At 47.9% G+C, this 15,778-nt stretch overlaps 1 protein-coding gene across 6 annotated transcripts in view; it reads right to left on the minus strand.

Annotated features, from left to right (window-relative positions):
• Window positions 1-15,778, minus strand: part of BAZ2A (bromodomain adjacent to zinc finger domain 2A) — a 34,572-nt gene that overhangs the window by 9,997 nt on the left and 8,797 nt on the right. For 4 of the 6 annotated variants that reach the window (XM_043447222.1, XM_043447218.1, XM_043447220.1 and 1 more), the window contains 11 exons: window positions 8,715-8,852; window positions 6,529-7,125; window positions 5,485-5,670; window positions 4,812-5,030; window positions 3,874-4,371; window positions 3,701-3,761; window positions 2,543-2,651; window positions 2,274-2,375; window positions 1,898-2,108; window positions 519-619; window positions 178-243 (listed from right to left, as the gene is read on the minus strand). In XM_043447222.1, the coding sequence (XP_043303157.1) occupies window positions 178-243; window positions 519-619; window positions 1,898-2,108; window positions 2,274-2,375; window positions 2,543-2,651; window positions 3,701-3,761; window positions 3,874-4,371; window positions 4,812-5,030; window positions 5,485-5,670; window positions 6,529-7,125; window positions 8,715-8,850 (2,286 nt within the window). In that variant the 5' untranslated portion in view covers window positions 8,851-8,852. Of the gene's footprint in view, window positions 1-177; window positions 244-518; window positions 620-1,897; window positions 2,109-2,273; window positions 2,376-2,542; window positions 2,652-3,700; window positions 3,762-3,873; window positions 4,372-4,811; window positions 5,031-5,484; window positions 5,671-6,528; window positions 7,126-8,714; window positions 8,853-12,925; window positions 12,979-15,778 lie in introns of those variants that run through there. The other 2 variants (XM_043447221.1, XM_043447223.1) reach the window with 2 other exon arrangements.

Below are 15,778 nucleotides of genomic sequence, written 5' to 3' on the forward strand. Positions count from 1 at the left end.
CCACCCAAGGGGGAGAGAAATCAGGAGTGCCGTGAAGACTCAAATCACCACCCTTCCCTGGTCCCCATCCTCCCCACCTTACACCTAGAAACATGACTATAAAACATGACCAACTCACATGTCTTGCAAAATCAGTTTGGTGACTTCCAAGTTATGCCTGTGCATATAAGTACCTACCTTGGATTTCTTCTTGGCTTCCTTTTGCTTTAAGCTCTTGGTCTCTTGTTTCCTCTTGGTTTTGGCCTGTAAACCATAAAGGAAGTCATTTCTCCTCAAACTCTAAAAGCATCACTGCTTGGGCTAGGATTCAAAAACAAACAAGGATGCTGAGGAGAAGAGCTGAGACATGGGATGAGGGGTTGGCAATGGATCAATTCTTTCACCCTGGAGATGCCCACATTATTTTTGAACAAGCCAAATTCTCTAACTGGCAGGTGGCAGGCGTGGGAGATGGAAAAGACGGCAGAGTAGCTGTAGGGGAAGCTAACCTACTGTGGAATCTCTCTGATGTCCCTCACCTGCCCTTGGTTTGTAGTCTGACACTCTCCCCGCTGCACCTTCTGCTTTATCTTCTTCTTGACTTTACACATCTTTGCTTTATCCTCCTCATTCAGTGTTTCTGTGAGAGCAAAAAGAAAAATGAAGAGTGAGGCAGGCAGACCAGTCTCCAGCATCCAGACCAGCACATGCCTTTCACAAAGTTGGCCTCCAAACAACTCCCTGAAGAAACTAGATGCCTGTCTTTTTTTTTTTTTTAAGTATACATAAAACACTGGGAGAAAAAAATGTACGAGAGGAACCTCCTATGGAGGTAACACAAATGGCATCTCATGCCCAGAAGCACCAGCCTCTGAAACTTAGACTGCTGCAGAAAGGGTCCTGGAGGCCAGAACAGCAAAGCAGCCTTAGAGACTGTCCCTCTCCCAGGCTGCCTGACAAGTTGATTTTAGAACTAAGAAAGGAAACAGAAAACTGCCAGAGAAAGCAGGTGGTCTTGAGTTGGAAGCACCAATTAAGCAGGAATGTGCCAGAAAGGAAGGGCCCAGATAATGGACACTTTAGTAGAACCCTATCAAGTCTGACATAGTTATTGCCTATGTTCAGCTCCTATGTCTTGCTCCATTAAAATATCTGAATTTCTTCTCCTTTGGAAGATGATGTTGAGGTGTGATTCTGCAGACAACAGTGTTTTAGAACTGACGTTTTTGATACAGTAGTACCTATCCTATTCTGGCACAGAAATACTACCACCACCACATCTGTGCAGCAAGCCTCTAAGTTTAGATAGATACTATCTGCAGACGAACCACTATGAGGCTTTCAAAATATAAGTGACTTGCTCCAGGTCATACAGTCAGAATCTGGCAGAGCTGGAATTCTGAATAGGAGATACTTAATTCCAAATTCTTTCACATTCTTCATACTATATAAGGGTAAGGGCAATATGTACTGAAAAATTATAGACACTTCCTACCTGTCCATCCCACTAAAACAGTACCAATTATCTTTTGGATTCAGATGTGAATTCTGAACCTCTATGATGGTGGCAATGAGTGTTTACACAAGACAAGCCAGACCAGTAAGACAGGTAAGAAGCTAAAGACGGTCAGAAAGAGCATGAACGCTCTCTCCTTTCATAATTATTCCTGGGATACCACCCCCACCTCCCCACACAAGGCTCCACTAAAGAGAAACTCAAGAAAGGAACTGGTTGTTTAAAAAAAAAAAAATACCACAGAAGTGCTAGGACCCTGATGCTGCTTTCCAGAGAGGGGAAGGTAATTCAGATTAATTCCATCCAGATGTCAGTCACACTCCTGGGAAACCCAGGCGTGAACCAATTCATCACCACTTCAGATGCCTCAGAGCGAGCAGAACCCGCGGGTTAACACGGCACCTGGGGCCTCCAGTCTCCTCAGCAGGCGGGTGTCTGTCTTGCTCAGCAGCTCGGCGCCTTTGACCTTGGGCGGCCGACCTCGGCCCCGTTTCACCTTCGGGGCTTCCTTGGTCTTGGCCTTCTCAGTGTTCCGAGGTCGGCCCCGTTTCCCAGTGATTGCCTGAATCCTGGATGGGATCTCCTCAGCTGAGAGCTGTACCCACTGCAAGCCCTGAGGTAAGAAGGAAGACATTGTTACAACCGAAGTTCGTGCAAGCCACCAGAACCTCAGAACCATTTGATGCCGGGGAATCTCCAAACCCCGTGAGGAAGCTGCAGCTTGTCCACCAGCTCCTCCTCATATTTACAAAAGTATATTTAACCCTTGGGTGTGCACCTCTGGTGTGTCTCTCTCTTCGAAGAAATCACCGACAGGCATACGGGGACTGAAGCTGAAGTGCTCCCGACGGACGTTGTGTACCACGTTGCGGCTCAGGTACTACGAGGAGGAGGTAAAGTGGCGTCAGTGAAGTTACAGTCCTGCCATGCCCTTTGGCCAGCAACACGAGCAGAACAAGCCCCAGAGCAGACAATGCCAGCCTGCTGCCACGGGGCCTGAAAGAGGAGCCTGCGCTTTCCTACGCGAGCCCACGGGCGCCCCGTTACCTTGATCACTTCCGGGAACTGCTTCATCCTCTTCCCACAAGGGCCGTAGTACCAGGTCTCCCCCTGCCACCGGTGGCTGCCCTTCTTGATGCGCACCTCTCTCCGCCATCTGCCAGAGAAGCACACGGGCCCTGCCGCCAGGTCACACCCCTACCCACGCTTAAGCCACCCAGAAGCCAACCCCACTAAGCAGATGGCCCTCCCCGCACCTGTCTCACTAGAACTGCAGGTAGATGCAGAGGCCCATTCTGAGATACAAGCTTGGCCAGAAAGCAGGCCTGAGCCTCAAGCCCCTCAGTGCCTCAGCGGAAAGCAACACGCCACACTGCACAAGCCCAGACAGACCTCCACCCGTCCCGCACAAAGTCAGTGAGGGGAGCAGTCAGAAACCCCTCCCTAATGCCATTCGGGACAGATTACTGGGCTTCCAGCAAAGAGAATACAGACCTAAGAGAATAAAGGCAGAAATGACAGAGGACAGGGAGGCAAGCAGAGGAATAAACTCACTGCTGACTCCATGAAATGACTCCGTAGAGGCCAGGGTTTAGTAAGGAACTCTGTGTTCTGAGCAACAGATTATTCTAAGACTAAGCCTTATCTTTCTCTCAAAACTTAAAGCAGAACTCAGACTTGGTGACCACAAGTAGCCTAGAGGGGTGGGGGTGGGGAAGATCAGGAAGGCAGTTATTCCTACAAAGCCCTTGGTGTTAGCTGGCTTGTTCATTCTGGTCACATACTGTTCCTGCCCTTAGAGTACATTAAAAAAAAAAAATCCCAATTCATGGGGATGAAGCCACTCCCCATTCACTGCTCTTCCTTCTCCAAACATAATAGGACAAATTAACTCATTTGGACACCTGAACCCCAGACCCACCAGCTGAATTTGGAAAAGATAACAGCACTACCCCTCGAGGAAAAAACTAAGTGGCCACAAAATGAGGAAAGAATGGGTGAGGGAAGGAAGACCACGACAAAGGAAGAAAGAACGCCTAAGCATCTTGTGCCCAGAAACATCATCATTGCAGATAACTATCCTTTAACCCATTCTTGTCTAGTCCATTCCTCCCCCATCTCAGATGAGAGCTCCCTGCCCTTCTTCCTAGAATCATTCATTAAATGTGTCAAAGGTCAAGGCATGTAACAAATTAGAGCATTTACCCATGTTGGAGGGGAAGACGAACTTCTTCCGGGGTAGCAATACGTCTCCTCAGGACATCACCTGGGGGAGGAAAACAGGGATACCCAAGTTAACAGGTCAAGCAAAATACTGAAACAACAGGTCAATGAGGACCTGGAACCAGTCAGGGGTGGGACAGAATCTAGAGACTCACCGCTCCCAGAGGGAGGGACTCCTTCTACAATGGTGTCTTCCAGGTCAGCAGTTGTTTCAGGAACACTGCTGATATCCTTGTCTGCTGGGGAGGCCGTCGGGAAGACAGCTGCCGGGGAAGCTGCAGGGGAGGCTTTTGGGGAGGTCACTGGGGAAGCTGTCAAGGAGACTTCTGAGGAGACTGGTGGGAGGGCTGCTGAGGAAGCTGGAGAGACCGCTGGGAAGGCTGCTGGGGAGATGGCTGGGGAGATTTCTGGAGAGGCTGCTGTGGAAACTGCCAGGGAGACTTGTGGGGAGATTTCCGGGGAGGCTGCTGGAGACACTGCCAAGGAGACTGCTGAGGAGGCTGTTGGTGAGACTGCTGGCGAGGTTGCTGGATGCAGCTGAACAGTGGACGACTGGTCAGGGGCTGGCTGGGTCAGAGGTGGGAAGTCTGGAGCCTGAGTCTCCATTTCCTCCTGTTCTGCATCACTACCATTATTCAGGTCAAAGCTATTATCTAGAATCCAAAGGGACAGGATGGATAAAGGAAAAATGACCCTATAAAACAAGAGAATCCACTCAGACAAACCTGGACTAAGTTAAGCCAGGTTACTTCAAGGGCTTTCCCCTAGGATGGGAAAAAGAGAAACGGCCTCTGGCTGTCCTGCCCTACCATTCATGAAGGTTAAAGGGCAAGACTGCTGCTGCCACTGTCTGAATACCTTTCACCTGGAGCCAACAAAGGCCTCTGGGCTCCTTTCTCCGGTAAACTCCAAGTCTTATCCCACACGTTCTTTTGCGCACAGAGCAGAAGTCAGAATGCCTTTTCTCAGCCCCACCATACACCGTCCCACGGCCCCTGAGCTCCCAGCAAGGTGTTCTCATAGACCCCCGGCCCTCAGGCCTGCATGTTCACCTTTCCCTAGGTCAGGACTCTGTCCAGCTCTCCTCACTCACCTTGCAGAACAGACTCCCCGAGGACAGGTGGCGAGGTGGGGCTGGCAAAAATAGAGGCTGAAGTCTGACTGTCATCTGCCAGGAGACTGAAGGCCGTGGCATTATTGAGGGAAGGGCAATCAAGGGCAGATATCACAGGGCTGTCCTCTAGAGGCAGCTTGGCCTCTGCACCCATCAGCTCTGTGTCATCTATGCCGTAGAGTCCTCCACTCACTGGCTCTTCAGGGGTAGAAAATCAGGAAGTGAGATTTAAGAAATATTAGTGTGAATACATCCAATTCTAGTTCCTACGGGGTGAAGGTTCTTTCTAATATTAGGGAAGGAAAGGCAACGGTTCTATTAACCCACAGACCAACACAAAATTCTAGAATCTATCATAAAACAGTATGGTAAAACGTAATGTTTTCTTTCCAGTTAGTGAGAACCCAAACAGCCCAACTGTGTGGTAAGAAGTCCCTATCCAGGGCTCCTGGCCAAAAGGAACACTGGGAGAGAATGTGGGAAATGAACCAATTCAGCTCAGAGTGCAACTGGCGCAGTCAGGCCAGGGGCATGAATCTTTGATCTGCCACAGGATCCCAAACAGTTTCCCTGGATTACCATCTCTTCTAGGTGGTGTAAGTCAGTTACCCTCTGCACGGACAGGTTGAAGGGAGTCAGTCTCCAAGCCTACCCGGAGCCAGAGTGCTGAAAGACTCGAGAGAGACTTCACTGAGGATCGGAGTGCCTTCCAGTTGGTCAGGAAGATGTGAAGGATCATCTAAGCAGCTCACTGTGGGATCAGGGACCAAGACTGAGACCTCCTGGTGTAATGATTCCACAGAAGGGACGGAGCCGTTGTAGCCACACATCTTTAGCTCTAGGATATCCCAGGAGAGGGCAAAGGTCAGAGTCAGTGCCTCCAACGGCTTAGTCAGCTACAGTAGGCAATCTTTGCTAGAAGGACGGATGATCCTTCTTTCAACATTTATGGGTGCCAGTTCTATGTTGGGTACCGAAAATACCAAGAACTTTGATTAAACCAAGATGTGTAAGGTCTCATAGCAGATAAAAAGGGAAAAGAGTGGGGTCTGAGATAAGAACCCATCATGTTTTCAGCTATTTTCTCCCGTCCAGTGGGAACAGGTGTCAGAGAAAACATCCTGTGATTTTACAGGGTGGTCACCCCTTGTTCTTGGAATCAACAGCAAATTACATTCTGAGGGAAAGGATGAAAGGGACCACACAGGTACCCATGCCAAGGACAACAGAAAAGAAAGGAGACCGAGGAGACACCACGTGTGCTCTGCGCGTCCCTCCCTCCTTCCCGTGCGGATCACTGCTTAGGGCTCAGCCCGCTTCAGTAGCCAGCCTGGCCCTGCCCCAGTCAGACTGAACTGGCCCCTGTGCCTCCTGCTGATGCCCCAGCCCCTGCCTGTGTCTGAGAAGCAGCCTTTCTTGACAGAGGGCGTCTGCTGGGGCTGCTTCGGGTGCGCCCACCTGCCCTCTCCAGGCCAGCAGCTCTGCATGAGCTTGAAATAATTTGCACTCCCACTCTCGAGCTGGTGCTGCTGCCACAAAAACACCAGCCACTTGGCTCTGCTAATCACCAACATGCAAATCAGCCTCCACTGCAGAGAGCTGGAAAGACAAGTTTTCCTCACCTCAAAAAGCCACTGCCCCCCACAGCCCCATTTTCCCTCTCCCAACCCAGCTCACGGACCCACATGAGTTATACCTGGCTGCTCTTCTTCCAGCTCCAGGCTGCCTACTAAGCCAGCACCATTCTCTGCCACAACGGAAGTAAGTTCCTTTTCTGCTGCCTCATCAGGATGGATACCACTGCCTACTTCCTGGGAGGAGGGTGCAAAGGTCTGGATGCTGGATCCCAACATAGGAGAAGTCTGTGGGGAGGTGAAAAAACTAGGGGGTCCATTGGGCATAATCTCAAAATTCTGGTCAGGAAAGGAATCATAGAGTTCCTGTGAGTCGAAGTTAAGCCCCATGGGACTCTGGGTACCGTTGGCCCAGAACTCCTGGCTCCCAGCCCGAAGGTTAGTGTTGTGACTTGGGGATGAAGGCTGCCGGCTGCCCCCAAGGATGCCGTTGAGTGGGTACTGTCCCCCCGAGAACTGGGAGAGAAGGGGTGGGTCCTTGAGGTTGCTGCCAGGATTGGCAGATGAGTACTGTGAGTAGTTCCAGAGACAGTCGTAGGCCACGTTGGGGTGATGGAGGTGTGAGGTGCTGGAGGAGTGGGGAGCAGAGTTCAAAATCCCTGAAGTAGTAGTGTGAGATACAGTAGATAAGCCATTAACATTCACATCCCCATTCAAACCTGGCAGAGAAGGAGGGAAAAGGGTCAGTTTCAGATATATATGCAAGTAACAGTATCAATTCTACCAAAGGAACAGCACTGACTAGAAAAAGAAAAGGGAAAGGGGTGGGGGACTCCCCCTCTACTCTAGTTACAGTTTTTTTGGTCTCCAGGGAACACCAAACCCAGATGCTCCTGGATGTAAGCTTAGCAACTGCGGCTGAGGCTGCTGAGTAGAGGGCTGGGGAACTCTCTTGGCCTACTACAGAAACGACCAGCAGGGAGATGGATGCTGCTGACGCTCAGGGCTTTTTAATTTTTTTTTTCTTTCCTAAATAAAACTGTCTGCAGAATCCCTACAGTGACTTGCGTTCTTCCCCACCCTCACCCCCTGGAGGAGTTCTCCCCTTGGAGTGGCATGACTGCATTCTCCGTTTCCCTTCCCCCGCCCCCTGCCTTCCCCAGTGCCTGTCTGGCCCCACGGTGGCACCAGAAGGGACAGCCTCCACCTCACTGGCACATGCAGACCCAGCACTTTGTGCCGGGCTAAGAATAGAATCTGCAGTCACCACGGCAGCAAGATCCCAGCTCAGAAGAGACCGGACTTGGCCCCTCCCCATAGGCACTGTACCCCACAGGGTAACAGGCACCAAGTGGAATCTCTGCATGACCAGTACTGCAGACTTCACCTTTCAACACCCATGGCAGCCTCTGGACTGGAGGGCAATCAAACAAAAGAAACCAAAACACTAAGGAAGCTTCAGGTGAGGTGGGGGTGTGAGGGAGTTTCTATCTGCAACCCTCTTGTTGAAGACAGGAGGGAGTGGTGGTTAAGCATAAGCCTATGGCAGTCTTTTTCTGCTGCAAGGAAGGAGGGAAGCATATGCGCTTCCCATAAAGGACCTGACTGAAACCGAGGCAAGAGTAGAGAGGTACTTGGCAGAGCCACTGCAGAGAGCAACTGATAAGCCAAACCCAGCGGAAGACCTGATCCTGGCAGCAGCACTTCCGTCTGGAATTACAGATGTTTCTCTCTGGGGAAGTAGGTAAACTTAAAACTCTCCCTGTCCCTCTCTTCTATCCACAAGGACAGGAAGCCGCACACACACTTCAAGCATCTGCCCTCTTCTCCGCTGCACAAACTAAAAGGCAAACACATCCCAACCCTCACCCAACGCCTCCTCCTACAGTCCCAGGGGCGGCTACTCCAATCTCTAAAAACAGTTTCTCAGAGGACTGACCCTTTATCTCTTTCTCACGGGTGCAACCTGGTTATCAGAAGCAGTAGCCACCTCACCACTTTGGGGCAGTAGCCAGGGAACCAGGCTAACAGAAGAACAAGCTAAGATGAAAAGGCCAGTATATTTTTCCAATCTCTTCCAACCTTAAAACTAACAGCGGTTCTTCCATAAACCCCTAGAACTTGCTCTAAGAAGCTTGATTTCTCTCCAGCAGCTGGAGTTCTGAGGATTCACTTCCTCCCTTCCCACCTGACATAAAAGAGAGCTGCGGTGAAGTAGCCAACCCAGAGGAGAGCCCGCTGACCCCATCAATCCACTCTAAAGAAATGATGCCCACTCCCTCCCAGGCCACATGGCCCTCACACTCACTTTTCCCTTGCTGGGGGAAGTTCATGGGAGACCCGTTAGTGTAGAGCCCCTCCCCTGAGGAGGGAGAGGGTTTCAGTCCTGAGGCAGCAGGTGCAGGGGGAAGGCCAGTAAAGTTAAAATGGTCGTTTGCCTCCATTTCTGTAGGAGGGGAGAGAAAGGGGAAAAAAATACTGGCGGTTAAACAAGGTTATGTCACCTGAAATATTCTAGAAGGAATGCCCCCACCCTTCCATCTACCTTACTTACCCTTCTCCTACCTAAGCATGGACAGGGCAGAGTGGGGAGAGAGGGGGTTGAGGAAAAAGAGCAGAGAAGAGGAAGCATGCTCCTAATCTGGGCAGTGACCGTATGGCAAGTATTCTTAAAAAGTCAGCCTTGTAGTGATACAAAGAGTTAGGGAGAAGAACCAAAATAGCCGCCTAGAGGAGTCTTTCCCCGGTATAAGCACCACTCTTTTAACTCCCAGCCCAGGTTACCCCTCTGTGTTAGATATTAGCCCTCAATCGTTAATATTTAACATTCTCCATCCTTTTTTCTCCCCCTCAGTTAAGGCCAGAGTCCCATTCTCAGGGTCTACAGAAGATTCCCAAAGCCATTTTTTGACAGGAAAGCATGGACATGTTGGCAGAAAAAGTATATTTAATACATATCATGTTTCATTATTATAGTTGTTAATTTTCACGTTATCCTATCTATAGCCTCAGACATCAGAAGAAGACAGTATAGTTACCCGACTAAAGGAATTTGAAAAGCACACAGTTCAGGAAAAGTGATCATAACGGCAAAACTCAAATCATCAATCAAGCAACACTTCTACTCCTTTTTCATGGGAAATACTATGGTCTCAAGAACACAGCTCTGAAAAGTGTCAGAGCTGGAAAACTGATTAAGAGTGCCCTAAGGAATAGTATTTTGTTGTGTCTACCATGACTACTTTCCCATGTTTGGGTTTTGTGGCTTAAATGTAAAGAAAGGGTTGCTGAGAGAACTGCTAGTACTTTTTTTTTTTTTACTGCTAGTTACTTAAACTGTAAAATGCAGTGGCTCATTGGGGAGAAGTATGGTTAAAAAGTTCTTTACCCTCTACTGAATATGAGGTGATACACTAGTAGGAATGATGATCAGAACAAATTTATCTTTGGAGCTTCCCTGATGGCTTAGTGGTGAAGAATCCGCCTGTCACTGGAGGAGATATGGGTTCGATCCCTGGTCCAGGAAGATCTCACAAGCCACACAGCAACTAAGCCCGTGCACCACAGCTATTGAGTCTGTGCGCTGGAGCCAGGGAGCCTAAACTGCTGAAACCCACGAACCCCAGAGCCTGCGCAGCACAGTGAGATGCCCGCACACTGCAACTACGGAGAAGCCCCCTCTGTACAAAACTACAGAAAAGCCCTCGCAGCAACAAGGACCCAGCACAGCCAAAAATAAATAAATACATAACATTATTTTGAGGAACTTCCCTGGTGGCCTAGTGGTTAAGAATCTGCCTGCCAATGCAGGGGACGTGGGTTTGATCCCTGGTCTAGGAAGAACCCACATGCAGTGGAGCAACTTGGCCCACGCCCCGCAACTGCTGAGTGTGACCACCCCAGAGTCCGAGCTCCACAAGAGCAGCCGCCACAATGAGAAGCCCACACGCCACAATGAAGACTCGCCCCCGCTCGCTGCAACTGAACAAAGCCACTGTGTGGCAACTAAGACCCAGTACAGCCAAAAATAAATAGATCTTAATAAAAATTTAAAAAAAAATTTTTTTAAAGAATAAATTTATCTTTGATAGAGCAAAGAGAAAAAGGAAGAAAGATAGGAAACAGAAGCTAGGATTACTGACAAAGTCTGACACATCAGATACTTAGGATATACTAGCACACACTAATTTGACATGTGAGAGACATGATCTGTTGTGATACAGAAAAAGCAACTCCTCTGGTTACTACATTTTGAAAAAGGACAGACAAATTCAGGTAGAAAGATTTATCAAGCTCCCAAGATGAAATAATAAGCAGACCGAGGTTATGTCGGTTTTTAATGTGTAATTTTGTTTACTTATGGCTGTGCTGGGTCTTCGCTGGCGTGAGGGCTCTCCCACAGTGTGGAGAGTGGGGGCTACTCTGTGGCAGGCCCTGCAGCACGCAGATTTCAGCAGTTGTGGCACATGGGCTTAGCTGCTCTGCAGCACGTGGAATCTTCCTGCACCAGGACTGAACCCGTGTCCTCTGCACTGGCAGACAGAAGCTTGCCCACTGCGCCACCTGGGAAGTCCTAGGTTATGTTTTTTGTTTTGTTTTTATTCGGTTGTGCATGTGGGATCTAGTTCCCTGACTAGGGTTCAAATCTGGGAGCACAGAGTCTTAACCACTGGACCACCAGGGAAGTCCGCTAGGTGAGGTTTTTTAAGTAACTTCTTAAAAAAATAAAACAAAAAAACTAGAAGTAAAGCTTTTTAAAGAATGAATAAATTAGTTAAGAATACGTAAGAATCATATTCTTGACCATGCCAGATAATGCAAATTGGCCACCATCAGGTGAACCTGAGACAGTTCTGAGCACGAAACAAAGCCCAGCATAGCGCACGGTGTGGCAGCTAAGAGACTTCCCACGCTCAAACCGCAACTGTCTCCACCTCCATCAATGTCAACTAGAATGTGAAAAATAAAAGCCATTCTGTATTTTGTCAACATAAGGGAGGAAAAGTTTTTAGGATAACCTTATTTTCCATATAGGATTTCCTATCTTCATTCTAAAATAAGCAGCAGATCCAAACTTGCTAGGCATCAATGAAGAAACTGCGACTCTATAGAGAAGACCTCAGGGCCCTCCAAGATTTCCCTATAAAGGCCTCTCCTCAGCACTGACAGTCTGAAAAATAAGCATCGTGAGAAAAGTGATCCTTCCAAAATGAAAGACATTAAGGAAGAAAAGTTCATCCTCTATCCCGTAGGTTGCATGCACGCTCACTCACTAAGTCATGTCCAACTCTTTGGGACCCCATGGATTGTCGATCCTGTAGACTATAGCCCACCAGGCTCCTCTGTTCAGGGGACTTCCCAGGCAGAAATACTGGAGTAGATTACCATTTCCTTCTCCGGGGATTTTCCCAGGGATCAAACCCACGTCTGCTGCATTGGCAGGCAGGTTCTGAGCCATTTGGGAAAGCGTACGTCACAGGGAACTCCCTGGTGGTCCAGTGTTTAGGACTCAGCACTTTCACTACCAGGGCCTGGGTTCAATCCCTGGTCAGGGAACTAAGATCCCTCAAGCCAGGCAGTACAGCCAAAATAATAATAAGCAAAGCTATAAGCAAACTTATATCACAGAGAGGATATTCAGTAATTCATTACACACGTCTAGAAATGCTATGCTTGATAATCAGATGAGAGCCAATCTCATCTGATCCCCTCTCCACTCCTCCAGTTGCATGCACAGCCACACCTCTGCTGGGGTGTGTGAGACACACATCTTCTCTCCTATATCCTCTGGACTATATTCTCCCACTCAATGACAGGCCACAGTTTGTTGTCCTTTTTCTGTTTGAATCCATGAGGAAACTAGTGACTTTTTCATCTCTGCTAGTCTGGGACAGTATACCATTTCCTGTCTCACAAATTATATACTAATAAGCTTAAATGGGGAGAAGGAAATGGCAACCCACTCCAGTATTCTTGCCTAGAGAATCCTGTGGACACAGGAGCCTGGTGGGCTGCTGTCCACAGGGTCACACAAAGTCGGACACGACTGAAGCGACTTAGCATGCACGCGTGCATTGGAGAAGGAAACGGCAACCCACTCCAGTGTTCTTGCCTGGAGAATCCCAGGGACGGAGGAGCCTGGTGGGCTGCGTCTATGGGGTCTCACAGAGCTGGACATGACTGAAGTGACTTAGCAGCAGCAGCAAGCGTAAATGGATGGCTTACAGAAATCAGGTAAGTAAAAGGGATGACAAGTTATCCAGTGCCTGAGGTCTGTTTCTCCAGTAGCCTCTACTGAGGGGTCACAGGACCAGAGTCACTTCATTTATAAGCAGCTCCGAGAAACATACAACTCTGTGCTGGGCAGTGACATCAGTGGAACAACAGTGGCTCTAGGTGCAAATTCCAGCTCTACTACCACTGGCTGTGTGACCTTGACAAGTTACTTTAAAACTATCACTATTTTACTACTACGAGAGATATTACAAAAGCAGGGATGATCCTCCCAGCCAGACTCACTGTATACTTTTGTTGTTCAGTCGCGCAATCGTGTCCAACTCTTTGCAACCCCATGGACCGCAGCACGCCAGGCTTCCCTGTCCTTCACTATCTCCCAGGGTTTGTTCAAATTCATGTCCATTGAGTCGGTGATGCCATCCAACCATCTCATCCTCTGTCACCTGCTTCTCCTCCTGCCTTCAATCTTTCCCAGCATCAGGGTCTTTTCCAATGAGTTGGCTTTTTGCATCAGGTGGCCAAAGTTTTGGAGCTTCAGCCTCGGCATCAGTCCTTCCAATGAATCTTCAGGGTTGACTTCCTTTAGGATTGACTGGTTTGATCTCTGTGCTATCCAAAGGACTCTCAAGAGTCTTCTCCAGTACCACAATTCGAAAGCATCAATTCTTCACTGCTCAGCCTTCTTTACGGTCCAACTCTCACATCCATACACGACTACTGGAAAAACCAGAGCTTTGACTATATGGACCTTTGTGTCAGCGAAGTGATGTCTCTGCTTTTTAATATGCTGTCTAAGTTTGTCACAGCTTTTCTTCCAAGGAGCAAGCGCCTTTTAATTTCAGATGTCACTTAAATATGGCATCACAGTACAGGAATGCAAAGAAAATGTGGGCAGCTCCTCTCAGCAATAAAATCAGGGTTATTTTATTTCAACCTTTCTACCCAAGATGATTTTCACGATAAGGCCTGAAGGTAAATCATGTCTTCCCATCTAGAGCTAATGAGAACGGTAAAGCAAAGGAGAGTGTCTCCCTTTAAACTAATAGGATCTTGGCCAAATGAAAAAAGGAAATCAGTTAGTGCCCAACCCCTAGAAGAGTAGACAGCTTTCCTGACCAGGAAGTACAATCAGGCCAGAACCCAGCCCAGTCCCAGTAATATGTAAATGTACCTCTTAAGAGCCTTTAAGCTTCATTTATAAGAGTTAAGGGAGGGACACTGCCCCTTAAGCTTGAGGCAGTAAAGCTCTTGCCACATGGCCAAACAGCCTGCTCTTTCTCTCAGTTGCAACTAAAGGGGTACTATTCTGTGGACCTGTGACAGGGCTTTAACAGAAAAAGGCTGACAATGCACAAAGTGTTGAAATAAACATTGCAAATTTCAACACTGTTGCAGGTGCCCTGACCAACACAACACTCAGACCTCTGAGGCTACCTACCCCCAAACAAGACACATCATCACCACCATACAGCTGGACCCTTGAGCAATGCCTGCAGCTTCTTGCTTCATTTTTCCCATACAGAATGCTAAAATTCCACAGAGAGATTTCTAATATGGGGGGCTAGGAAGAGATTTCAAACACCTGTCTTTACTAAACGGTGAATGTAAATCTTGCAGTATAATAAATAAATCATATTACTACATTTTAGATTTGTAATGGTGCATGTTATGTTATTTCTGAACACTGAACATCTCTGGATTCACCCACCATACTCTAACACAGTAGTTCCCAACCAGGGTGATTTTGCCCCCAGGGAACATTTAGTTATGTAGAAAGGTATATGCTACTGACATCTAAGAAACTGATACTGGGGATGCGCCTAATGATCATGTACAAGACAACCCACCACAACAAAGGATTATTTGGCTCTTGCTCAAGGTTGAAAAACTCTGCTGTAATACAAAAGCTGCCTCATTTCCCATTCCTATCCTATTCTCTGGGGAAGATCCAAAAGTTCTCACTCATTCCCAATTCCTGATGCTGCAAACAAGGATGCCTTGCCTTTCAAACCTAAAAACCCCTTCCCTGGTTAGGCTGTCTTCCTCCACCAATAGAGTTCCAAGTGTCAAGCCACAAAATCAACATGCCTTCTTCTCCTGTCAGGATAGCCCATTCCGACAGTACTGGTAACTGACTTCCCGTGGAACGCTGATTCAGACTACAGCCATGCTAAATGAGGCTCATTCTCTCATAAAGTCCTCTCCTTAACCTCCCTTTCCTAGTCAGGACAGCGAGGCAGAAGGAAGATGATGAAAGAAGGAAGGTTATTATACTAAGGGAAGCTATTCAAAGACAACTGCCATGTCCAAGTTGCACAGAACACAAAGATGACTGTTCTCTGTTCTTATTTTTTTCTATACTATGTAGGTTCTAGGGGGCCCAGGTGGCGCAGTGGTAAAGAATCCACCTGCCAATGCAAGAGTTCGTCATCGGTTCAATCTCTGGGTTGGGAAGATCCCCTGGAGTAGGAAATTGCACTCCAGTATTGCATGGAACACTCCATGAACTTGAAGAGCCTGGTGGGCTACAGCCCACGGGGTCACCAAGACTCAGACAGACCGAACGACTGAGCACACACGCAGGCTCTACAGCGACACCAGGGTTTGTTCTCTCCTTGCACCCCCAGCACTTAGCTCAGCACTGAGTACCTAAAAACTGAAAGGAAGTATTTGTTAAACCTGTAGATTGAGCAAATGAATGAATAAATCTATCTTTTCTGTCACTATCAATTTACTCATCCAATACAGAATATGGTTTTTTGCTCCTACCATTCTCAGAGAATCAAAAAATTCAGTTTCATTCTTCATAGAGGTAACTCTTCCAGAGGGAAGAAAGGCCCCAAATCTTGACATATTTTAGACAGATGTCTCATGCATAAAATAAGGCCTAGAAACAGGGAAGCATGATTTAACTGAACACTCAAGGTATATAGCAGGCTTTAAAATATTTGGTAACTGAATAAAGGAACCACATACCAACCATCTAGGCTAGGTTTTCTGCCACTGCTCTGGTCACTTCACCAGAGAACTGGAAATGCCTTTAAGACTGCAGGACATTAAAAGCCACACTCCAGAGGCTTTAACAAGGTTATTTCCTTTTCAAGCTCTGTTTCTCAATTTCAGCTTTAACAGTTA

This window comes from Cervus canadensis, chromosome 25 (assembly GCF_019320065.1).
Source record: "Cervus canadensis isolate Bull #8, Minnesota chromosome 25, ASM1932006v1, whole genome shotgun sequence".
In the NCBI taxonomy this organism is placed as follows: Eukaryota; Metazoa; Chordata; class Mammalia; order Artiodactyla; family Cervidae; genus Cervus; species Cervus canadensis.